Below are 27,054 nucleotides of genomic sequence, written 5' to 3'. Positions count from 1 at the left end.
ACTGCCCTGGCTATTTATAGAGATCAAAGGATATGAGAGAGGGAATATGGGAATAAGTATTTACAGGGCACCTACTGTATACCAGGAACTGTGCTAAAATCTTTTCACAAGTAAGATCTCACTTGATCCTCACAACAATTCTGGGCAGGAGGTTCTATCATTATTATTGCCATCTTAAAGTTAAGTAAACTGAGGCAGGAAGTGATTAAGTGACATGACCACGGTCATACAACTAAGTGGCTAAGACCAGATTCAAATGAGATCTTCCTGACAGCAGGCCCAGGCCCCCTAACCACTGCATTTAAGCATCAGGAAGCTTATGAATTATTTAGTCCAAGTCCCTCATTTTGCTAAGTAGGAAACTGAAGCTTATAAAAGTAAAATGACTTGGCCATGATTCCAGCCAAAGAAGCAGAGGCAGAATCTGATTCCAGGTCCTCTGGGGTCTTTTTCAAGTTTGCAAGGAAATCTGACGTCGTTTGCTCCTAGTTGCTGGAAGTTCTTATAATTCCCTGTTATTCATTTAATTGGAATTGAGTTGAGCTGGTGACTTTCAAGTACTAAAAGGTACTTAGTATACTACAGACAATATACTGTACCAGTAAAAAGTGATTCCACTGCTAAATAGTTATTGTAAGGAATGATTAAAGAATAGTTTCCCCCATAATAAAGATAGACAAGAGTCTTGCTTCAATTTAAAATAAACTTCAACTGGAGAATCTTTACGAAGATATAGCTTAAGAACATTGCTGATATCATGTGCAGAGAATTCTGAAAGTTCTACTAAATCGGTTCCATTTTCAAAGGATTGGCAGAGTTTTTCAACTCTATTTTTAGCTCCATTCACACGGTAGATGCCCTTCACATTCAAGGCTCGGCTTTCAATTTCTGAGGTACACTTTTTGATAATGAAGGGGATGCAGTCAGGGGCATTTTTAGCAGCTTGAGCAAATTCCACACCAAATAGATGTAACTTGCCATGAAGTTTCTTGTGCCCACATTGAATGGTCAAAGTTTCCAAACATGTTTTGTGACAAGCAAGGGAGCACTCCACACATTCTGCTCCATGAAATATGACTAAACTGTCACATTCCCTGCATTTAGAGGGAGTCCTCAGTTTCCGAAGTTTATGGCGGAGAGCAGCTTTTGACTTGAGGGCATTTCTAAATGGTCCAGGGAAACTGGTAATTTCAGGCAAATGCTCATTTAAGCCAATTTCAGAAGGAGAAGGTGGCTCTCTTTCATCTAGCTCATCAGCAGAAGACATAGTCCCCATTGATGGTGTCCGAGGAAGCCTGCGTTTAAAATCCCCTGGACTGGCAGAAGGAGAATCCATGGACCTTGATTCACTGCTTCCTCCAGCACTCTCTGAATCACTGCACATTCCACCACCTTGATGGCCAACTGACCATGATCTGACAGGGGGTGGTCGCCCTCTGACAGCTGGGGTATCTAGGCTGCTACAGGATCTCTTATCTCCAATTTTTTTGGAATGGTAAACAGGGCTTCCAATATCTTCTAATAAATGAAATGTATAGTCTCCAGAATTCTGAGATACATTTCCATATGATCCATGTTGATTATCTGTTGACTCCTTACTTAAAAATCCATCAATTTTGGAACTTTCAAAAGAACTAGATTTAATGTGAACATCGTCCTTGGGTGAAGTTTTTGTCGTTATAAATTCTGCAAACTTTCGCCCGGGGTCACACAACTTGGCATTCTCACAGAGAGACTGGTAGTTAACTGGAAGAGACACAACCTGCTCATGTTGCATCTGGAAGAGGTTTACCACTGCAGCTTTAAGAGTTAGATCACACTGGAAAACAAGTTCACGAAGTTGTGTTAAAATTTCACTTTTAGTATGGTCTAAATCATTTTGCCTTCCTTCCATATCTATCATAAGAACTTTGTAGTGTTCATTTGCTTCTTCAACTTTTTGCAGAGCCTCTTCTTCCAGCCTTCGCTTTTTCTCTAACTGCTTGCTGGCCTCTTTCCCAAGCCCTCCACTTGAGCTCAGATGTGGAAGACTTGGCCTTTTCATATTCAGTCTGCTGTTGTATACACAAGAGTTTTGCTTTTCTAAGAGATGCCTCTGTCTCTTGCATTTTCTTCTGTTCTCGTCGCCAAAGCTCTTTAATTGCTTTCCTCTGTTTTTCCAACTCACTTTTTCTCCCAAGGAGAGGCTGAACAAATTTGTTGGCTTGAAGAGCTGCTGCTGTTGTGAAAGCTGACTGCTCTCAATATCATTATCAAAAGCATTTAAGAATAAGGTGCGGAATGGCATAAACTCCTGGAGTCCAATAATGCTTTTAGTTGTCTCTGCCATCTTTGCAATGTTTCTAGCACATTCCAATTCCAGACTGATTTTTTTCTCAACCCATGTAACTATATCTTTGGTATATTTTGACCACATTTTGGCATACAACAAAGCCAATTCAACTCCATCATCATTTCTCAGAAGCATGCTATCCAGTTCTTTGGGCCACAGAGGTCCTTGAAGATTATCTTTTTCATGCAGCAATCCCACTGATTCCACAGAAATGTTTTCCAAGGACTGATTTTTCAGAGTCGCAGCAAGTTCCAAAGACGAATCACTGCCTACATCTCCCATAAGGAAATCAAAACACTTTGCACTTTTTTCACTCCAGCAGCACTAAGAATATCAGATGAGTTGAGGATCTGGTATTTTTTTATTATGGCCTGAAGAATTCTCAGCAGCTCTTCAAGACGTTCATGAGCTACATTATGCAGACAAGCTTGACTTTCGGGGGGAGCAGCGGGTACGCAGGGCCCACATCGAGGTCCTCAGGGTCGTGGATGTGTCCCGTAGCCCGCAGCTCACGGAGGAGAGTCCAGTCCGCTCTCGACGAGGCGCCTTCAGCTGACTAGCTGTGGCTGTCGCCGCCTCCTCCACCACAAACTGAGGAGAATGTATATGCTTTTAATAAAGCTAACTAGGTAAGTAATTATAGGTCAGTTAAAATACAACTAACAATCTTTACACAATATATTATCTATATATAGTAGACTATTGCTTTAATGTTTTTTCTTCATTAACTTCTCAAACTGATTAATTAAAACTATAAGCCAAGATTATTTTTTATCTTTAACCTCAGTGTGCTGGGGATTTATAAATTTTTCGAAGTTGTTAACTGTCATCTGCACAGTTAATTCAGCGGTGACCCATTAAAACCGTGCCCATCTGTTCTTGGATCCCAAGGAAAGCTCCAGCTATAATTGTTACATTAACCTTCAGGCCTTCTCTTCCCGCCTCTATCCACTTGTAAATGATAATGTAGAAGGAAAGCTCTAATCTTGGGACAAAAGCCCAGTGGAAATGAGAAGCAAGATAAAGTTTCCATGTTAAAACACTCATAGAAAGCCAGCCTCTAATAACAATAGCTTGCATTAAAATATATACCGTTTTAAGGTTTATAATTGTTTAGTTATTTCAGTCATGTTGAATTCTTCATGATTCCATTTGGGTTTTTTTTTGGCAAATACTGGGAGTGCTTTGCCATTTCCTTCTCCAGTTCATTTTACAGATAAGGAAACTAAGATGAACCGGGTTAAATGACTTGCCCAAGGTCACACAGCCAGTAAATGTCTGAGGCCACATTTGAACTCAGGTCTTCCTGACTCCAGGCCCAGTGCTCGATCCCCTGTGCCATCTAACTACCATAAGCGCTTTACAAATATTATCTTAATATCTCCTCACAACAACCTGGGAAATAGGGACCATTACTATCTTCATTTTATAGATGAGCAAACTAAGGCAGACAGAGGTTGTGTTACTTGCCCAGGCTCAACCAGTTAGTAAATATTTGTGGCAGAATTTGAACTCAGACCTTCCTGACTCCAAGTCCAGTGCTCTATCCATTGCATCCATAGTTTCACCTAGCTATTAAGCCAGGGAGATCTGGGTTCAAGTTCTGCCTTACACACACACACACACACACACACACACACACTGCCTAGGCAAGTCACTTAACTTGTCAGTGTTCTAGGCAACTCACTAAGAATTTAAATTTCAGAAAAGGTCCTGGCCTGCACTGGGAGAAAGAGTTTCCTCACCTAGAAATTCCATATGCTAATGAACTTGCATATATTTTATATATGTTTATGTAGATGTTTAATAAATTATTATTCATTACTTGATTTTTTTTATGGCCAGAGGAAAAAAGTTGCCCCCAAATATACAGGTGTCATCTCTCATTTCATTTATATTCATGACAACCAGAAAGTACAATAATAATAACAATAGCTAACGTTTATAGAGTGCTTCCTAGACACCAGGCACCATGCTAAGCACTTTACAGGTATTATATTACTTTATCATCACAACAGGTCTGTGAGGTAGGTGGCTATTACTATTCCCATTTTAAGATGGGGAAACTGAGGCAAACAGGGTTAAGTGACTTGCCCAGGGTCACATAGCTAGTAAGTCTCTGAGTCCAGATTTTAATTCAGGCTGGCCATTCCATCCACTGCACCACCTAGTTGCCCTTATATGAATGTAACAAAATATTAACTGTCCTATAAGACATGATGAAGAGGATGCTTTCAGAGAAACCTGGAAAGACATATATGAAGTGGTGCAAAGTGAAGAACCAGGAAAATAATACAATAACAATACTGTAAGGACAGTCAACTCTGAATGACTTAGGAACTCTGATGAATACAACAACCAAGAAGAATTCCAGATTCCCTCCCCTTTACTTTATCATGATAAAATATGCTATCCACCTTCACAGAAAACTGATGGTAGACTCAGGGTACAGATTAAAGTGTATTTTCCTGCCTCTCTTCCTTCCCTCCCTCTTTCCTTCCCACCCTTCCTCCCTCCCTTCCTTCTTTGTTTTATCCTTCCTTCTTCCCTCCCTTCTTCCTTACTTTATTTCTCCCTCTTTTCCTCCCTTCCTTCCTTCTTTTCTTCCTTCTTACCTTCCTTCCTCCTACCTCCCTATTTCCATCCCCTTTGCTTTTTTTCTTTCAACAAGGCTAAAGTGAGAATTTAGTTTTTATATTTGCAATAGGTTTTCTTTTTCTTGCCTTCTGAATGAGTGGGGGAGGAAGAGGGAGAAAATTTGGAACTAAAAAAATTGAATTAAAAAAGTTAAGCCCATGGAGGCAGAAAGAAGAGGTTGATATTAATTTGAGGGCTTAGCAAACTTTTTCATGGAGGTGACATTTGATTTGGGCTTTTAAAATGAATAGGGCAATGTGAAAAAAGAAACATTTCCTTTTTAGGGGTCAAAAATATCTTCCATGATTTTTTTCTATTTAGAAGGTATGTTCTCCTGCTTGGGACCTCTGGTAAAACAGTTCTTCAATGCTTTCAAGACTGTGATCCCTCCAACACTGATTTCTTGAGTACCTGGCGTAGTACTCTTCCTCATTTAGTCTTTATGAGTGATGTCCAGTGGGGGCACATTTGTGTCTAAAAGATAGATTTTTCATGCCTGAGAGCCGCTGAGAATCATTGAAGCCCTGCAGTTTTCCAAATGAGGTCTAGCTTCCTTCCTTCCTTCTAGTTCATTAGGAGTCCGACTCATGAATCAGCATTGTCTGCATCTGACCTATCTACTGACAAATTGTCTCCCTCCTCCAGCTATTTTGTATTAAGCCTATCTGTTTACATATATTATATCATTCAATAGAATGTAAGCATCCTGAGAGAAGGGACTTTGTATTCCAAGGATATGGTATGTGACACATAGTGGGTACATAATAAAAATCTCAAGGAACTGAGTTAACTTACATTCCAAGCATGGGAAACAGTGTGATCTAAGGAATGAAGGTGAGACAACACAGGATATATTTAAGGACCAAAGCATTTATGTTTGACTGGAGCACAATGGATTTGCTGGAGAGTGGTATGAAATAAGACGGGATAAGGAAGAGGGTACTAGATTGTGGAGAGTACTGAAGAGTAGTAAAGTTTGAAAACTATTCAGTAAACTAATTGGGAGTCAGTAAAGATTTTTGAGCAAGGGAATGGTATAACCAGATTAACCTGGCAGCAATATGAATGATGTAGAATGGAAAGTCCTTGAGGGAAGGGATTATTTGTTTTTGTATCCATCACAGACTAGATCCACGATACATATAGTTGGCATTTAATAAGTGTTTGTTGAGCTGAATTGAAGTGGAGCAACGCAGAAAGAAAGGTTAGGAAGCTATTTAATAGTCAAAGAAGAGGTAAAAAGTAGGGCAAGCTAGGTGGCACTATAGTGCATAGAGTACCAGGCTTGGAATTGCGAAGACTCGCCTTTCTGAGTTCAAATTTGGCCTCAGATACATACTAGCTGTGTGACCCAGGGCAAGTCAGGGAACCCTGTTTGCCTTACGTTCCCCATATGTAAAATGGACTGGAAAAGGAAATGGCAAACCACTCCAGTATCTTTGTCAAGGAAGCCCCAGATGAGGTCATGGAGTCAGATATGATTGAACAACAACAACAAGGACTTATCATATGGTGGTGAAAGTAGGAATACAGAGGAACAGAAAAGCTAAAGATGCTACAGAAGGATATACCAAGATGTCAGTTATGGGAAACTGGTGTTTGAGTTTGCTTATCTATAAAATGTGTTGGAGAAGGAAATGGCAAACCACTCCAGTGTCTTTGCCAAGAAAACTCCACATGGAACCATAAAGAATCAGATACATGGGGCAGTTAGGTGGTGCAGTGAATAGAGCACTAGCCCTGGAGTCAGGAGAACCTGAATTGAAATACGGCCTCAGACACTTAACACTTACTAGCTGTGTGACCTTGGGAAAGTCACTTAACCCTAATTGCCCTACCTTCCACTCTCCAAAAAGACAAAAAAAAAAGAATCAGATACAACTTTAAAATGACTGAACAACAACACATCAGCAGGGTGTCATGTGATATTGTTTTGAGGGTACACGGAGCCACAAAGTGCCTACTGATGAATAGGGAAGTCAAAAGAAGGACCAAGTTATATAAGTTCAGTTTTAGAGAGGGAAAGCTTGAAGCAAAGGAGATGGGTCAGAGGGGCATCCAGCTGAGGGATATCCTGTAGGCAGCTAAGGAGAGATGAGAATTCAGAGCTTTAAGAAGTCAGTCAATTTTTCCATGATGATTAGTTTATGCCTTATGTTATCATTTAGGGCTTTCTCTGGTAATATTATAAAGCAGGCAAATTTTAGTGGATATTATATGCACCAACTTCTCCAATTTCTTATCTAACTTCACCCCCAAACTGTTCCTCCAACTTTCTCCATCTTGCCCACATCCAGTTAGTTCCAGTACATTTTTTCTCACATAGGTCCTAATGAATTCTTGATTAAATATAAATTGACAAGGATTTAAGGTATTATTCCTTAATATTGGGACTCTTAGATTTTTTTGTATAATAGGCCCATTTGGTAGTCTGATATTATCTCTCCATGCGTGAATATAAAGAATTTAACTTTGTTGAATCCCTTACAATTTCTCTTTCCTATTTACCTTTTTATGCTTCTCTAGAGTCTTGTATTTGAAAATTCAGTTTTATGTTCAGGTCTGGTCTTTTCATCAGGAATGTTTGAAAGTACTCTATTTCAGTAAACATCCATTTTATCCCTGAAGATTTATAATCAGTTTTGCTGGGCAGGTAATTCTTGGATGTAATCCTAGCTCCTTTGCCCTCCAGAATATCATACTCCAAGCTTTCTGATCCTTTAATGTAGTAGCTTTTAAATCCTATATTATCCTAACTGAGGCTCTATGATATTTGAATTGTTTCTTTTTGACTGCTTGCAGTGTTTTCTCCTTGACCTGGGAGCTTTGGAATTTGACTATAATATTCCTGGGAATTTTCATTTTAGGATCTCTTTCAGAAGGTGATTGGTGGATTCTTTCAATTTCTATTTTACCCTCTGGTTCTGGAATATCAGGGTAGTTTTCCTTAATAATTTCTTGAAATATGATGTGTAGCCTCTTTTTTTTATCATGGCTTTCAGGCAGTCCAATAATTCTTAAATTTTATCTCCTGGATCTGTTTTTCCTGGTCAATTGTTTTTCCAATGGGATATTTCACATTTTATCCTATTTTTCACTTATTTGATTTTGTTTTGTTTCTTGATGCTTCATGGAGTCAGTAGTTTCCACTTGTTTAATTCTAATTTTTAATTAGAAGAATTAGAGGCCCCAAATAAATTACACAGGATAGCAAAAGAAACCAATTCTATCGAAATATATAGGTATATATGTATATGTATATATGTATTTATATATGTGTGTATGTGTGTGTGTATACTCTACAAAGTTAAAAACCCCAACCTTAGAAGATGGGGTATTGCATACAAAGTGCTGTACACAGAATGCATCTTCAGACTTTTTTGCTGTATTGACTCTTCAAGGCCATGTAAGTCAAGTAAATTATAGAACTGAGATTTTAATCCAATTTTCTGACTCCAAAGCACTTTCTTCTTTGGAAATTAAATTTTTACTGCTATATTTTGATTTCCTTGAATTATCATAATTTTCTCCAGTATCACTCCCTCTCCTCTTCCAGAAAGGCATATCATATAAAAATAATATTTTAAAGATAAGAAATCAGCATAACTGATCAATACATATCTTCTCATGAGACATCTTCTCATAGCTATTTTGAGCCATACCAAAAACTTTCTTTTATACTATTCTGACTCTTTTTTAGAGCTTTTCATACAAGAAAGCCATCTTCTAACTTTTTATTTTTCCCTTTGGGCTCTTTATTTAAATCTTGAATATTACAGTGATGATTTGTGTATTAACACAATAGAAGAAATCATTAGAGACCATTGTTTAGAAGATTTTTCAAAGTAGCTTATTTAAAATCAATTTATTCTTGAATTCTTTTTAAAAGAATGAATTTTTAGTGATCTGCTTAATACAGATGGGAAATAAGATGCAACTTAAGCAAAAATATCCAACTCTGCAATTGGAATACTTAGCATAAGGGTCACCATAGCACCTCACAAACACGGGACAATGACTTATGTTTTCCTGTTTTCTATAGTGCTGGAAGAATTGTCACTACAAATTATTAGACTTAAATCTAACAGCTCTTGAGAGGGAAAAGTAGCTGATAATGTCATTTTAAGACTGAGAAATATTTGCCCAGCCCTTTGATTTAATCTGTATTTTTATTTAATGTTTAATTGGCGAGAAAATCATAAAGACAAATTTAAATGCTTGCATCGATAACCTTGTCACAGTGCCCGAACAATCATTTATCATCATTATCTGGCGTTCTTGCAGCCAGCAGACTTCATAGGAAAGCAAGCACTGAAACAGATGAAAGAAAAGGGGCTGAAACGGAGATTGGTCTACCTCACCTTGGAGACAGATCATGTGGATCCAGAGGGAAATGAAAGCATCTGGCATGATGGCAAGGTAAGTCCTGTATAGAGCATGTGACAAAGAGCCCAGAAACCAAATGTGTTTCAAGTGGTTTTAATTTAAGGTTGTGCTGTTCTCCTTAATGGGAAACAGTGCACAATTGGGAAGCAGGCAAGTAATTTATGGACTGACATGCAAATTCACAGAAAAGAACTGAACTCAAATGAAAATGGAAAATAATAATAATAATTCTGGAAACTTTGGAACACCACATGCCTTGATTAAAGGAAACAAAGACGATGACTAAAACGTACAGGACAGAAAGGTCTGTTGGAAAGGCTGAATAGTTCCCACTGTCTACCCCTTCCCACATCTGAAGATATAAACTATCAGAACAAATGCCCCATAGATCGAGAGCTGGACAGAACTTTGGAGGTTGTCTAGACTGACCCTTCCTTTTACTGATGAGCAAACAGAGGTAAATAAAAGGGAAGTGACTTGTTTAATGATACACAGGTAGCAAAGAGTACATCAGAGATTCAAAACCAGGTCCTCTGAATGCAAATCCCCAGAGTTTAATACAATACTTGGTGAGTAGCAGGCCCTTAATAAATGTTCATTGACTGATTGACAAATCTTTCACTTTGTTTGATGGGCAAATTTGAAGTGGAAAGTGAAATTTCCCAATGGAAAGAGGATGAACTCGAACAAATTTGGTATTTTATTTTATATTTAATCCTTTAGAAGCAAACAATTGTCATCATAGAGAAAGAATTAGATTTGGGATTTCATTGATATAGGGAACACCTGGGTAGGAGCAATTCTCATCATAAGAATAGGGACTAGATTTGGGATAGGGAACACTTGAATGAGGTCAATTTTCATCATCAGGATAAAGATTAGACATGGAATTTGATTAGTGTAGGAAGCACCTGGATGACAGAACTTTCCCCTTCCCTTCACTAATGCAGCTCAGAATCTTTCTCAGCAACTTATTGTCAGAGAGTTGCCCGGAGAGGTAAGTGACTTACCCAGTATGTGTCAAGGTGAGACTTGAACCCAGGTCTACCTAGTTTCAAGACTAGCTTTCATCCACTATTTCACCTTGCCTCTCGTAATTCTTAGTGAATAAAAATTTAAAAATTGTAATAAAACTCATGAAAGTAATATAACAGCTTGTTTCCATAGCAACTCCTTCCTAGAGGGCTTTAAGGTTTACAAACTACCTGGTGATGTCTGTGGGGTAGGTAACCTGGGGCAATAGGAAGCTGATTCTTAGATTGAGGAGTGAAGCTGAAATAATTTGTTTCTGCAGAAGCAGTGAAATGACATTATTTTCACCTTGGATTATATACACCTGGCATTCCCTTTTTGCAAATTACAGAGTGTGCAGTGGGTAGACAGAACTTTTTTTTTAAGTTAATGTCTGAAAATCTCAGTGATCTCACTTTCTTGAGGTGTCCAAATAACACATGATTGACTAAAAGTTACTATCTGAGTTTTTTACTCCAGTCTCCTAGACCCTATCGCTATATGTATTTATCTCCTCCTTGCTTGGCATTCATTAAGACTATAGGATTGAAAGTTCTGAGAAAACTTAGAAATCATCTATTCTAACCTTTGTAGATGAGGAAAATGAAGCACAGCGGGGTGAAATATCAAAATCATACAGGTTATCATGGTTAAGTCGTGTCAAGGTCACACAGCTTAATAAAATGAGACTTCAAACCTTATCCGGAAGCTCCAAATCAAGTACTCTGTTCACAGACTCACAGAGTCTGAGAAAGAACCTCAACAGCCAATTCATCCCTGTCTGAAGATCCCTGTAACAATTTCCTCCACAAGTACTTCTGCTTGAGGCTTTCCAGAGAGAGGGACCTACTTCCTCCAAGGTAGCCCATTCTCTTTGTGGATAGCTTTAATTACAGGGGAGTTTGTCAATACAATATGGCTCACTTTGCCACTTTGCAATTTTGATTCATTTCTCCTAATTCTGTCCTGTTGAACCAAATAGAACCAGTTGAGGTCCTCTTCCAAGAGATAGCCCTTCAGACACATGAAGAAATGGCATATCCTACTCCCCCTACAAGTCTTTTCTTCTTCAGGCTAAGTACCCCCATTTCCTTCAAATGGCACCCCAAACTGAACACAATGCTTTAGTTTGGCTGTGACCAGAGTACAGTCTAGCAGTACCATCACCTCGCTAGTGCTGGACTTAATAGTCTCCTCTGTTTGAGTCCAACTAGTCTAACCATACAAGGAACTGATTTCTGTACTTGGCATCCCCTTCCCACTGCTCCTCCTCCCTGACCATAACAATCCTACTCATTCACTTTTTTAAAGTACTTAGTGCATATCAGCCTGTGCTAGGAACTGAGGACATAAATATGAACAACAAAAAAAGATGGACTGAGCCCTCAAGGAACTTATAGTTTAAGGACTCTGTGTGTACACGAAAGAGAGAGCAACACACAAACAAAGAGGAGGGGGAGAGAGAGACAAAGAGAGACAGAGAGGAGGGGGAGAGAGAGACAGAGAGGATGGAGAGAGAGAATGAGAGACAGAGAGACAAAGAGGAGGGGGAGAGATAGAGACAGAAGAGAGAGAGAGAGAGAGAGAGAGAGAGAGAGAGAGAGATATGGGGAGAGAGACAGAGACAAAACATAGAGAGACAAAGAGAATCAGAGAGGAGGGAGGAAAGGAGAGATTCAACCCTGTTTGCCTCAGTTCCCTTATCTATAAAATGATTTGGAGAAGGAAATGACAAACTCTAGCATCTTTGCCAAGAAAATTTGTGTCATCAGCTTGTGTCAAGAGAATTTCCATACCAAGATCTCTAGGCTGACCCAAAGCTATCCTTGGAAATATGCAAATACATTGTGATATGATTTCAATTAGACATCAGGATTACTAGGAATTTTAAACCAGCTATTTTCAATTTGGTTTCTTTTGTCAATACACATCATCCTGTGTATAACAACTTGTTTTTAAATTTCATGCTGTGGATGTCATTTATTCTTAACTTACAGCTCTGATTATACACAAGAGTGCCTGAGGAGCTTCTCCCCCATTAATAACTTGTATGCAGACAGTTTTCCATTTAGAAACTGGGTTCTCTCACCAAACACCTTGGTGAACAAGAAATAGGACAGCATGTCTCCTTCAAGCCACACTCAGAGTCAGTGTGGCATAATGGATAGTGGGCTTATTATTATTATTTTTTGGAGGCAGTTGGGATTAAGTGACTTGCCCAGGGTCACACAGCTAATAAGTGTCTTGATTTCAAATTTGAACTCAAGTCCTCCTGTCTCCAGGGCAAGGATCTTAGAGCTCAGCTCCCAAGATACCTTCCAACTCTAAATCTAATCTAATCTAACCTCCTTGTTTTACATGTGAAAAAACGAAGGCTCAGAAGAGTTAAAGCAATTGCTGAGTCACTTAGTTAACTGTTACATAGCTAAGAGCTGAGCTGCTAAAGTGTAGGTCTGACCTAACCATCTCTCTCTCTCTTACACACACACACACACACACACACACACACACACACACACACACACACACACCCTTCTCCTCTGGCTCCCTATCATCTCCAGGATCAAATACAACATTTTCTGTTTAGTGTTTAAAGCCCTTCATGATCTAGTTCTGGGCAGCTAGGGGGCTCCATAGCACCAGGCCTGGAATCCATAGCACAGGACGACTCATTTTCCTAAATTCAAATCTAGCCTCCCACACTTACTAGTTGTGTGACCTTGGGCAAGTCAACTATTTGCCTCCGTTTCCTCAGCTATAAATTGAAAACCCCAAATGGGGTCATGAAGAGTCAGGCACAATTGAAAGATGACAACATAAAACCTGGTCTTCCTCTTCCCAATTTTCTCATCCTTTACAACTCTGCAAAGTTAATCCAGTGACTCTGGTCTCCTTGCTGTTTCTCAAACAGCACAGTCTTATCTCTTGGCTTTGGGCATTTTTTCTGGTTATACTAGAATGTTTTTCTGTCCTCATCTCTAACTCTTGGCTTCCCTGCCTTCCCTCAAGTCTTAGCTAAAATCCCTCCTTCTAGTCTTTCCCAATTCCTCTTAATTCTAGTGCCTTTCCTCTATGGATTATTTCCTGTTCATCCTGTATATAACTTGTTAGTACACAATTATTTGCATGTTTTCTCCCCTATCATATTTTGAGCTTCTCAAAGGCAGGGACTGTCCTTTACTTCCTTTTTATCCCTAGTGCTTAGCACAATACCCGGCACATAGTAAGTAGTTAATAAATGCTTACTGACTGGCTGAGTGGCTGGTGGCAAGGCTAAAACCAAAGGCTCTTACCCCCTAGCTCTATGCCCTTTCTACTTTTCCACACAGTTTTCCCAAACCAGTTATTTCAGTTCTATAACTCAAGGGAAATATGGAGAATTCTGAGAACATCCAAAGGAGAGTGACTAAGATGATTAAAGGTCTGGGAAATGGGGCCTTGGAGGAAAGGTTAATGAATTGAAATTATTCAGATTGGAGAGGAGAAGGCTGACAATCAGCTTGATAGCTATGTTAAAGTATATGAAGGGCAATCATAAAAGGAGTGATGAGGATGGTCTCCAAACCCACTGAGGGTGGAGGGGGAATGGATTTAATTGAATCTGGAAGTGGTTAGGAAAGACCAAGCTAAGATTTAGGCTGAGAAATCTCTTTCCCTAAAGATTTTTTTTAAATGAAATTAACCAGACATGTAAATTAGTCTGGGACCACCAAGACCTTAAACAAATGAAACCTTGGTTAAAAGATATCAGCTTGCCAAAAGCCACTAAGTATTCCAAGGTAAAAAAGTAATGGCACAAATGGTGTGCTTTCCTAGGTTATTAATATACTAACACGCACTGTCATCAGACAATACTAGGTCATCAGAAATGCGGGAAGTACCAGAAAAATGTTACTATGGCTAAAAATGATTGCATATTTTTGAATATGATTTTGGGATAGGTAAATAGAGATAAAGAGAATATTTATTATGTACTTACTATGTGCCAGGAACTGTGCTAAACACCGAGAAATCAAATACAAGCAAAAAAATAATAATACCTATCCTCAATGGGCTTACAGTCTAATTAATTGAGAAAGACAGCATATATTCCTAGGAGTTTTCTTTTTGGGATCTTTTTCAGCAGGTGACCGGGGGATTCTTTCAACCTCTATTTTGCCCTCTGGTTCTAAAACATCAGGGCAGTTTTTTTTGAGAACTTCCTGGAGGATGATTTCTAGGTTCTTACTTTGATCATGGCTTTCAGGTAGTCCAATAATTTTTAAATTATCTCTCCTGGATCTATTTTCCAGGTCAGTGATTTTTCCTATGAGATATTTCACATTGCCTTCTATTCTTTCATTTGTTTGGATCTGTTTAATAGCATCTTGATTTCTCATAAAGTCATTAGCTTCCATTTGCTCCAATCTAATTCTGAAGCAATGATTCTCCTCAGTGAGCTTTTGAGATTCTTTTATCATCTGGCAAATTTGGCTTTTTAAGGCATTCTTCTCCTCATTGCCTTCTTGAGCCTCTTTTGCCAATTGAGTTAGTCTATTTTTTAAGGTAGTATTTTCCTCAGTCAGGCTGTTGACTCTCATTTTGTAATTTTCTTGAATTGTTCTAATTTCTCTTCCCAATTTTTCCTCCACTTCTCTTATCTGCTTCTTAAGGTCCTCTATGGCTTGTAACCAGCTTGTATTTTCCTTTGAAGCTTTTGGTGTAGGAGTTCTGACTTCACTGTCTTCCTCCTCTTCCATGCTTTGCTCCTTTTTGTCCCCAAAATAGGAGTCTAATGTTGGAATCTTCTGTCTGCTTTCTTTCCTTTGCCTGGTCATGTCACCCCTCAGTCACTTGACCCCTGGGCTTTTTGCCACAGTAGGACTCTGCCACCAGACAGGGGAGCTTTCGTCCCCAACGCTGGGGTTTTCTCAGCTGCTGGAGGTATTAGATGGGTGCCCTCTCTGAGGTCTCCACATGCTCTGGTAAGCTGGACACATACCCCAGGACCTCCACCCTAGACTGCAATCCAGATCCAAGCAGGTTAAAGCAAGAGCAATTACCCCTCAGACTGGTGCTTGATCCCCCTACAGTCTGCAGGCCAGGAGCTGAAGCTTCCAGGTGGCAGCTGGCTGGCTGTGCCGGCCTCTCAGAGGCTTCTCGCCCTGGGGGCAAAAGCCATGCACTCCCACTTACTGGGTGCCAAAGTCCAGACTGCACTGACCTCTCACTTTGTCCTTTGCATCTACGTGTTGATAAATCTGGAAACGGCCACAGCTTCTGCTGATCTGGAGTCCCTCCAGCCATCAGCTGGTCAGGCCCACCCTGGGGCTAAAGCCTGGGGCTGGGCTCAGCTCCCAGAGCCCTGTTCTGGCCAATTCCTGCCAGCCTGCCGGGCTGTCCTCAGTGGGAGGTTAGCTTCTCTGTGTCATTTTGTGGGTTCTGCAGCTCCAAAGTTTGTTTAGAGTCCCCTTTTTACATGGATTGGGGAAGGTGGAAGCCAGAGCCGTGGGGAGGTCCTGCTTCTACTCTGCCCCAAAATCGGAAGACAGCATATAAAAGGAAGATGGAACACAGTAAGGGTTGAGGTGTGGGTGGGAAGGCAGGAGGAATGGTGTTTACATGGGAGCAAGGTGGAAAAATCTGGAGAATCAGGAGATAAGTGAGGATGGGTGGCCTGGGTCATTCCTTCAAGCCAGGAACTCACCATTGGATGAAAGGACAGAAGCATCTCCAGGATAAACAGATAGTGGGGCAGAGGTGAAAAGTCCAAAGGACAGTTTAGGTCAGAAATGTCAAACACACAGCTGGGGCAACACTCCTGAGAATGGCCAGAACTTCTAAGTCAACATGCAGCCTGCAGGGTTCCTTATGGATGGTTTCTTTTTAAGTTGGACCTCTGGTTTAGATGAACCTGTCCAGAGGCAGAGGATAGACCAGGTTACCGGACAAAATTTTCTTATTTTGGAATGTCCTGATTTTCCTAACTTCATTCTGATTTAGCTAGGTGACTGTGTACATGATAGTGAGTGAAGCTCACTCTCATTGTGGCCCAGACACAGGTCCCTCTAGCACAGGTATAGATAAAGCAAAGGCTCCTGGGGGAGCCTGGGTCAAAAAAGTATGATTATACTTCAGATGAAACTTGCTGATGCACATTTCTTAGATCTCTCACTTATAATCTCTAGTAGTCTAGAAGAAAATGTGTTTAAACAGCATGTATCATCCCAGCAAACCCTTGGCTGACTATAGTATCTCTCTCTTTTTACATCACCTATTTTTTTCTCCCTAACTAGATCAAGAATCATCATGATGCCTCCTGACTATAGGTTTAAGATTTAAAAAATTAGGAGTCAATACATAATGCTGAAAATGTGTTGATGTCTAAAAGGTTAGAAATTATCTTTTAGGATTGTTTGCTGAGAGATATGAGTTCTTCACTGAGGGATTTGAGTGGTCCTCCATTGTTTAGATAGAATGGATAGAATGTTGAGGTCACACAAAAACATTTTAAATAAGACTATATTCTATTTTCTTCTCTCTCTCTCTCTCTCTCTCTCTCTCTCTCTCTCTCTCTCTCTCTCTCTCTCTCTTTCTCTCTTCCCCCCTGGCCCTCCCCTTCTCTCTATCTGTCTCTCTTTCTCAGGAAATCAGGGTTAAGTGACTTGCTCAGGGTCACACAGCTAGCAAGTATCTGAGACCACATTTGAACTCAGGTCCTCCTGACTTCAGGACTTGTACTCTACCCACTGTATCACCTATCTGCCCCATTCTCTTCTTTTAATTAATTTCTATGATTTATGGAGAAGGATATTTCAGACAATACTTATTTTCCTTCTTATATTATCTGTGGATTGTTTTTCTTATTCTTATTCTTTTTTGCCTTAAAATTGTCCCTTCAGTCTGGTGGTATTTATTCCAAACTTCCCCATGCATACTTTAGCCTTCTGGGCTAACCTCTTCTTCTTGCTTCATTTGATCTGTTTATCTATTCTATTCATTCTATTTCCATGTTCACTTCAGATTTTATTTTCTCATGACCATTTTTATCAGTTGCCTTTGACCTCTCATATATGTCCCCACATATATCTTCATCTCATCTTTTCTGGTTTGCTTTCCCAAACGACCTCTTTTTTCTGTTATTTTAGTTGTAGTTCCATTAATTTCATTATAGAAACTATGTGGTTATCACAAATGCTGATGTCTGGAAGGTCAGAAGCAGAGTTAGAAAGATCAAGGTTCAAATCTTGCCTTTGAAGTTTACTGCCTTGACTTTAGGCAAATGTGTGACCTTGGGCAAATCACGTAACCTCTATATGCCTCATGTAATTCTCTAGGAAATCATCTACTAATTGCTATATATTAGTATAGGGGGATCTTATGGTAAAACAGATTGATGCATATTTTAATTGCATGTTCATACTATCACCAGCCCAGGAATGGTCTTTCCTGTTTCCTCTGCAGATCCAAATTCTGCCCATCTTCCAAACCTCTCTCAAATATCATCTCCTTTTTCTGACCATAATCTCCTATGATTCCATCTCTTCCTATGCCTTATTCCTATTCTTCACTATCATCCTAAGTAATTTCTTAGGCTATTAATTCTGCTCTGATTTCACTTTCCTCCCTTCTCAATTTCTACCTTAGAGTTAACTAATCCTTCATACCCTTGTAGTACTGTTACTCATCCATTGCCAGATACCATCCCTGGTTTACTACCATCATCTTTTCTCCTCTTCTCCTATGCAGATGCTACTGAATAAAATTGTAGGAAATCATATAACAATGATGCCTGGAGGTATGCTACTAATTTAGGTTATCTAATTTCAATTGGGCCCTCACTGCAGCAAGGCAGTCCTTTTTTATTCCTTCTTAATTGATTTCCTTTCACACCCCACCCCCCAACATATACACAGATACTATTCCAAACCTTCTCTTCTTTTCCTCAGACATCACACCCTACTCCTCCCCTACCTCCGTTGTAAATCTCCCTTCTTACTCTACTGAAAAACGGAGACTGTTCAAAGAGCTCCCTCTTTTGCCCTCCTCTGTATAGCAAAACCCTTTAACTTCATCTCCCTGTCTTTCATCCTTTCAGTCTCCTATAAGACATGGCCCTTCTCTTAGCCAAGACCAGCCTCTTTCTATATGTGCCTTTTGTCCTTTCTTCTCCCATCTTCTTCAGAAGATTGACTCTGAATTAAGCCCTCTTTTTCTCTAATTATCAACTGCTCTTCAGTTGTTATTTCCTTCACTACTGCCTTCAGACTTGCCCAAGCGCCTCTCATTCATTAAAAAATAAAATCTTCAAATTATTACCTTATATTTCTTTTCCCTCTCTGAAGCAAACTCTTAGAGAAAAACTATTTGTATTATTTGCCTCTACTTCCCTTCCTCTCACTCACTTCTTAACTCTTAACTTCTTTTTTTTTTTAATTTTTTTTTTTTTTAAGCAATCGGGGTTAAGTAACTTGCTCAAGGTTACATGGCCAGTTATTTCTGGGTGTGGTGCTGAGTATCTGAGCCCGGATTTGATCCAGGTCATCCCGACACTGGATCCGGTGCTCTTGCTCGCTGAGCCACCTAGACGCCCCAACTCTTAACTTCTTAACCCTTTGCTTCTGACCCCATCACTCTCTCCAAAGTTACCAACTATGCCTTCATTGCCAAGCCTTTCCTAAATCCTCATCCTTCTTGACTTCTCTGCTGCATTTGATGTTATTGATCATCCTCTCCTCCTAGATCCTTCTTGATGTTGTTTGTCCTTTGTTCTCAAAGAGGACCATGACTTCAGGACAGTGATGCCATGATTTGCACGTGAATTGGATTTAAGGGAGGGAGGGCTGTGCAAAGTCACCAGCCTCACTTTCTTCTCTGGAGCCAAGTGTTTCTAGTGGCAAGATATAGATTAGGACAACTGGAAATGACCCCTCCTAGATCCTGGGTTTTCATGAAACTGCTTTCCTTCTTTTCCTACCTAACTGCTTCTTCTCAGTCTACGTTGCTGGTTCACTATGCATATCATTTCTAGGGGTGCTTCCCAAGGTTCTGTCATAATCCATATAGGCAGCTCAGTGGTGCAGTGGATAGAGTGCTGAACTTAGAACCAAGAAGACCTGAGTTCAAATCTAATCTCAGGTACTTTCTAGCTATGTGACTCTGGTTAAGTCACTTACCCTCTATCAACCTCAATTTCCTCATCTGCAAAATGGGGATAGTAATAGTATCTACCTCCCAGGGTTGTAAGGCTAAAATGGGATAATATTTGTAAAGTGTTTTGCAAACCTTAAAGCACCATATAAATGCTACCATTATTACCACTATCATCATCTTTCCTTGTTCTCTATCTCATGTCACCTCATTGACTCCTGTGGATTTAATTATCTTCTCTATGCTGCTGACTCCCAGATCCATATCTAATCACTATTAAGCTTTCATTCTCTCATTAAGAACTACCTATTGAACATTTCAAACCAGATGTCCAGGAGACTTCTCAACAGGACTTATCTTTCTCCCTAAATCTACCCTTTTTATCCATGTCCCTATTTCTGTTCAAAAGCATCACCATTCCTCCAGTCTCCCAAATTGATAACATTGGCTTTATCCAGCCAATTATGTTATATATATATATATAATATTATACATATATATATAATATTATACATATATTATATGTATCAAGAGATAATATATACACATGCAGGGGTATGCTGGAGGCAGCTCCTCCCAGCTCTCAAGAAATGATTGTTAAATTTTCAGTGTGAGCATTTACATCTTGAAAATCAGCAAATGCTGCAAATCATGACTTGATTTATTATTTTGTTGATTGTCTAGCCTAATGAAAACAATGGAGAAACATGGTAATGATGCAGATTAAACTTAAAATGCATTCCAGGCACATCTTTCTTTTCTGAGAGAGACAATTGTTAAACATTTACTAAAATACTGGTAGATAAGTGTATATACTACATATATAAATTAAATACAAAATGACATTTTTTGGTAGTGTGGGGTGGGGGAGGTATTAACAGCATGTGGGTTTAGGAAAGGTCTTCATGGAGGAGTGGCATCTGAGCTAAGCTTTGAGGGAAGCTACAAATTCTGAGAGATGGAGATGAAGACAAGGTCTATTCGAGGCATGCGAGTCAGACAGTACAAAGACTTTGACAAGAGGTAGAACATCACGTATGAGGGAAAGGAAGTTGGTCAGTGTGCATGGACTTTTGAGTGTGTGAGATTAAAATGTAATATAACTGGAAAGATAGGTAGGGATTAGGGGTTTGAATACCAAAAGGAGGAGTTTATATTTGATACTAAAAGCAAAAGGCAGCCACTGAAATTTATAGAGCAAGAGAGTGTCATGGTCAGATCTGTGCTTTTGACACCCATACATATGGAGAATTGGATAGAGAGGAGAGAGTCTTGAAGCATGGTGACCAATTTGAGGTTACTGTAATATTCCAGGTGACAGGTGATGAGGATCTCAACTAGGGTGGCAGCTATGTGAGTAGAGAAAAGGGAGGGATATGAGTGATATTGTGGAGGTAGTGCTGAAACTGACTGGATATGTGAGGATTGTAAAGAGCTGAGGATGACTCAGACAGAGCTTGGGAATCTCAGTGAATGGAAGGATAGTGGTGCTTTGACTAAAACAGGCAAGTTAAGAAAAAGGATAGGTTTGGGAGGAGTTCTGTTTAGGAAATTATAGGTTTGAGAAGTCTCCAGGATATCCAGTTTGAATTGTTCAACAGACAGTGATTAAGGCCTGGAGCTCAGGAAAGAAAGTAGGGCCAGATATCAATATTTAGGAGTCATATGTACAGAGATGATATTAATCCATGGGAAAGGATAAGGTTATAAAGAAAGAGTGTATAGAGAGAAAAGAGGGTCAAGAACAAAACCTTGGGTTGCACCCACTCTTAGAGTGTGGATTGAGGATAATAATCCTATAAAATTTAAGGGGAGTATTAGTCTGGAAAACCCAGAAAAGAGGAAGAATTCAGGAGAAGAGGGTGTGGACTCAGAGAGGTCATTTGTCTTGAAAATTAAGAGATTACTGGTAATTTCTAAGAGAGTGGTTTCAATGGGGTGGTAAGCTTAAGAAGTCAAAATGGTAAAGCACAGGAAATTCGAGAGAAGAGAAAATGGAGGCCATGAGAACAGACAATTTTTTAACAAGAGTTTGGCTTTGAAATGAAGGAGAGATGTAGGAAAAGAGTTTGAGGAGGTGTTTGGGTCAAGTGCAGGGCTTTTTAAGGAAGGTGAGTCCTGGGTGAAATTATAGGCAGAAGGGAAGAAGGTAGTAATAGTGAAACAGTGAGGATTAGAGAGAAATATGATTGGGAAAGCAATTTGCCAAGAGACTTTGAAGGATGTGGTCAACGGTACATGTGGATGTGTTAACCTCAGTGAGACGTCTCTTCATCGGAGACTTGAGTAACAGAGATAAAAATGAAAATGATAGTAAGGGGTTTTGAAATGTATGGTAGGGAGATGGAGTTCAATGTGAATCATCTTTATTTCCTCGATAAAGTATGAAGTAAGGTCCTTCTGAGAGAATGGGGGGAGACTTGAGAAAGGAAGTGAAATTTAGGGACACTTTCTTTGGTGAGAAAAAGAGAGTCCAATAGGGAAGAGTAAAACTACTGTCCTGTTGCAGTAAAGGGCCTACGTGAGATTATATGACATGAGTTTGTAGTGAGCCCCGTCAGCAGGGTGGTGTCAGTCACTGTGCTAAGCATTAAGAATGTTAAGAAAGATAAAACCATGACCTCTGCCCTTAAGCAGCTCCCACTCCCACTCAGGACATAACATATAAATAACTATGTGCCAATAAAAAACACACAGATCTGTCTGTATGCATATACACATAGATTTCTATGAATACATGTACATAGAGACAGCAAGACATCTCAGAGGTAAAACATGAGTGTTGAAAGAAGCCAGGATTTGGCAACAATGTATGACAGCATTCCAAGCAGCCAGTGAAAAAATTGGGGGATACAGTGTGTCCAAGAGATAGTCAGAAGGCTAATGCTGCTGCATCATAGAGTGCATGGAGTAGGGAGAGACAAGATCAGCCAAACAGGATTTTATATGTGATCTTAGAAGTAATAGGGAGCCACTGATATTTATGAAGTTGGGAAGGGGTGACATGGGCAGACCTGAGCTTTTAAGAAGATCACTTTGGCAGCTAAGTGGAAAATGAACTGGAGTGGGGAGAGATCTGAGACAGGGAAAATTACCAAAAGGCATGAGATGGTGGCAGCTGCCTGAGTAGAGAGGAGACACATAAGAGAAATGTTGCTGAGGTAGAAATGACAAGATTTGACAACAGATTAGATATGTGAGTTGACAGTGAGTGAGGAATCCAGGATGACATAGAGGTTGTGAGCCTGGGTAACTGGGACAGTTAAATGACTTCCTCCAGCACTCTCTAGCTACATTTGAATAGGAGCAGAGGAGTCAGATGCTAAGGACAAGTCAGGACTGGGATTTGGCAAAGCATGATAGGTCAAGGGACCAAGGGACATAGCAATGGAGAACAGAGTAACACTGAGCTGTTAAGACTGGGAAGGAAGAAATGTGAAGCCAGAGCTAGGATAATGGGGGGAGGGGTGGTGAGTCTGAGTGGTTGAGGAACTGGAGGTCACAGTAAGGATGAAGAAAAGATTTAGAAGGAATGAGGCATCCAGAGAGAAGGAATTGCCAGCAACTGACATTGTAGGATGGACGGTGAACAAAAGATTCAGGCTAGGCCGGCATAATTAGGTAACAATGCTAGTTTAATAGAGTAGTATAATTGATTATATGTCTTTCTTGTTTATGCATGGAGAGTTTTACAGTGAACTTTGAATCACCAGTTTCTCATGCATGCACTCAGCTAAACATAGATATTAGTAACAGTCTTGACTACCAAGGCTGCTTCCTGCATGCCCAGACTGCCTGTAGGAGACACAGCAATATTTCTTGATACTGATTGCCAAATATTCTTCTTGGGGAAAGATATGGCACACCTGTCCAGAGGAGACTTTACACCCTCCTGGATCTGAACCAGTCAACAAGTCCGGACTCAGACACAACTTAATAAGTCCTTGAACTCGGAGCAAGTCAGAAGTCTCTGGACTCAGACACAAGCTCAAGAATCTGTTAGACTTGGCCCCCCACATGGAATGACAAGATGTCATAGTTCAATACAATATAGTAACTTGATCATTAATTTGGCACATTGGTGGGTGATGGTAGAATCAAAGTTGTGACTGACCCTCCGATTGAGTGGATGAGGTAGAGTGAAGACACAGGTAATAGAAGTTGAATAAGATGAGGAACTGGGAGGCCAGGGTGTTTTAGGGAACAGTAACATGTATGTTAAAGTTCCCAAGTATAAGGGCAAGGGATGGATTGAAGAAAAGGCCAGATACTGAATTCCTTGAGAAAAAAGGGGGTATGATCTCTAGGGTAGATAACTTCCAGGAGAAGCTGGATAGGGTAAGACACCTGGATCAAGTGATCCTCAGAGATAGAGAGGCAGAGAAAGGATCTGAGAGCAATACTTAGGAGCCAGAAGTATGTCTAATCCTTCTCCTGGACCATTGGGACTAGGGAGGGGTACATGGGTGAAAGATATGAAAGATGCCTTCTGAAGACAATCATATTTCTATAAGTGTCAGAAGATGGAAGCAGCAAGAAACAGAGAATAGAAAGTGGAATAGTTACTATTATTAAAAGTTATGAGGAAACTGAGCCCTATAGAAGAAAAATAACATAGTCAAGATCACACAGCTAGTTGTTTGTGTCAAGAGGCTTGAACTTTGCTTGAGTAGCCCTATAGGAATATCGTGGTTATTCCTGTAGTCATAGTTACGAAGAGTTGGAGGTTATCTAAGTCATTATCTAATAAATCCCCTTCATTTTATAGCTGGGGAAACTGAGGCCTAGATCAAACGTAAAGTTCTTAGTACGGTGCCTGGCACAAGAGTATGTATTTGCTTAATACTTGTTTTCTTCCCAGAAAAGTAGAGCCATTTGTCTGAGGCCATAGTACACCATTATTTGAATAGAGTACTATGTCAATGGAGTAGCACAATATAAACGTGTGAGTGGTTATCCACTGACTTTATTTTACTCAGAGTGGTTTCCTATGGTCAAGGACAAATGGAAAACACACTTTAATACATAAATGACCACGCACAAATGAGTGATGCAGATGGTGAGAATCATTTCCTTTGTCTTTCAGGTTGTTGGCAACACCACCTCTGGAAGCTACAGTTACAGCATTCAGAAGAGTCTGGCTTTCGCTTATGTCCCCATGGAGCTTAGTAAAGTGGGACAGAGAGTAGAGGTTGAGCTACTGGGCAAATATTACCCAGCAACCATAACTCAAGAACCATTGGTTTGGACTGAACCAGCCAGAGCTCGACTTCAGAAAAAGCTTGGAAATAGCCAAGTCTGAAGGAAAAGGAGGGAGGAAAACTACCCTTAGCAGTTTTACAGCTGCTTTCCAAATTATGCGACTATGTGACTGCTCTCAGGATAATGAATCACTGTAGTTCTGAGGAATATTTTCTTTTCCAAATTCCATTAATGAATCAACTTCGAAATCAACCAAATCCAGATTTAGGTTCGTTATAAAACTTGTTCCCTTTTTATCCACCTCCCCTCCTCCCCCTGTTTTCTACTATTTTTTTAAAGTCAGGATTTCAAATAAGTGATTTGCATTGTCCTTTCAAACCAAAAACTTACTGGTGAAAGACAATTTATTTCTTAAGTATTGTATCATGCAGCATTGGATCAGCAAAAAGATCCCAAGAAGTTATTTTTTTCCAACATGTAATCACCATAACTGTTAAAAGACGACAACTCATTTTACAAATTTGTATTCTTTTTCATGTTTACAAATCAGTGAGAGAATAGTTGTGTTCATGTCTCAAATTAAAACAAACAAGAATATTATTGTTGTGAGGCGCCCTTTATGGGACAACCTCAGGTGATCCAAATAAGCAATTATTGAAAATGCTCACAATGGAAATAATCTTAAATACATCTTAACTAGTTTAGTACTTGATTAATTTAAGGACAGATCTGTTTAAGTGTAAGAAACATTAAATGTTTTCACAATATCTGCCTTGAAAATAACTCAGAGGTTGTTATAGAACAATCTTTATTGTCCTTTTGGAAGGTCGTTTTAGGAGAAAAATTGCAAAGAAAGAACATAGTCTTCCCTAGGAATTGTTCCTTCCAAGCCTTCAGCAAAGAAACTGAAGCATAAATAGATTGTGCCAGTGGAAACACGGTTTGAATAATGAATACCTATCATTGAAGTAAGAATTAATGGAAGTTGACATCACACTGAGCTGTTCTGAATATCATTTTACAAAGCAGGTCAAAATAAAGTATAAAAGCTGACAGGGCTGCACTTAGCGTTACGCACAGCGAGAAATCCATTTGGAAATTATTCTTTGTTCGACTTTCAGAAATGATTTGGGTCTACTTGGCTGAACCAATCCAAAATATTCCTTTTCTTAAAGGTGACACTATTTATAACCAACCAGTGTGTGGAATGTATGTTTTTTGCTCAAACACATTTGCTAGCCATTAAAGAAAACGGGATATGAAACATGGAAAAAAAAAACTATAGTTAGAATAAATAAGCTATAACAACACTTCTTAATTTGTGTTTTTTAGAAACATGACAAATTTGCTAATATCAGATGTGTTATGAAATATAATGTAGTATTCAGACACTGGGAATCTCAAACCCATTCTTTTTCTTGGTCAGACCACTACATGAGGAAAGTGAAGACTCAGCTGACATCTTAGCACATTTCTTACTGTGCAGGCATCATTTTGGTCTCTACCACTACCTCTAGGATCTCTACCACCAGCTGGAACTTCTACAGAGAGTGGTTTTTTTCTGTGAATTAGCATGCCGGCTTTCTTAATGATTTTTGACCAAAGATGAGTACTAGATGCCACTCTTTTTCTCAGTAAATAACCATTCATTGAGTACCTCCTTTGACCAAGACACAAAGATAATTAAATCAGTCCGTGCTCTAATGGACTAGTAGACTTTCTTTGTGCTTCCATCCCTGTCCTCTCTGAGTGCTTTAGATGTTCTTTGGAACTCAGTTAAACAAGCAGGATTGTATAATCTTGGGGAACAAAAAAAGATACTGCTTAATCCAATGGGAATGCATCCCAGACATGTGGGACAGCCTGAAGACACAGAGACTGCAAATGGAATGTTGTGCTTGTGGGGCCCAGGAAGAAGGCCTGGTCAAAAGCATATGATTCTGCTATCTTGCAACAATAAAAATGATGTCCTAAAACAAGGATGGGGGGGAAGTGGACATTGAAAGATATCCCTTTTCTTCATTTGAGAGCAACCTTATAATTGTCCAAAACATCCCCAGATAATACCTTTTCCTAACTTATACTTTCCCTAACTTGAATTGTTGCTAGAATGGTGGTGGCTGTTAAAGCAAAATTATGAGTATTCTTAGGGTTTTCAGTTAGAAAAGAATTTAAAGATCCGAAAGGATAACGCTGAGTCCCACTGCTCTGTGCCACCCCTTCCCCCTAAGCCCAGGCCTTGCACCTGGTCAAATATCCTCCACCTTCTCCTCCCCTACTCAGATGTACTTCAGCAAGTCCATTGTGAAACAGATGGATGTCCCAATCCAGAGTGGGACCTTTGGGATCTGTCTTCT

The 27,054-nt window shown here is 39.7% G+C and overlaps 2 protein-coding genes across 3 annotated transcripts in view; one reads left to right on the top strand and one right to left on the bottom strand.

Annotated features, from left to right (window-relative positions):
• Positions 1-26,008, top strand: part of DMGDH (dimethylglycine dehydrogenase) — a 101,403-nt gene extending 75,395 nt beyond the window's left edge. For both annotated transcript variants that reach the window (XM_069096307.1, XM_069096306.1), the window contains 2 exons: positions 9,254-9,388; positions 24,582-26,008. In XM_069096307.1, the coding sequence (XP_068952408.1) occupies positions 9,254-9,388; positions 24,582-24,797 (351 nt within the window). In that variant the 3' untranslated portion in view covers positions 24,798-26,008. The remainder of the gene's footprint in view (positions 1-9,253; positions 9,389-24,581) is intronic.
• Positions 614-5,402, bottom strand: LOC138167542 (rho GTPase-activating protein 29-like). The gene is given in 5 exon segments (XM_069096528.1): positions 614-2,021; positions 2,023-2,224; positions 2,227-2,625; positions 2,628-2,807; positions 5,381-5,402. Coding segments are annotated over 5 exon segments (2,196 nt in total). The 3' UTR covers positions 614-628.
• Positions 26,009-27,054: the final 1,046 nt, after the last annotated feature.

This window comes from Petaurus breviceps, unplaced genomic scaffold, assembly GCF_028583685.1.
Source record: "Petaurus breviceps papuanus isolate PSGF00001 unplaced genomic scaffold, PetGlider_PUasm1.0 229, whole genome shotgun sequence".
NCBI classification, from domain to species: domain Eukaryota; kingdom Metazoa; phylum Chordata; class Mammalia; order Diprotodontia; family Petauridae; genus Petaurus; species Petaurus breviceps.
The sequence above is the reverse complement of the archived record's forward strand: the minus strand, read 5'-3'. Positions and strand labels throughout refer to the sequence as shown.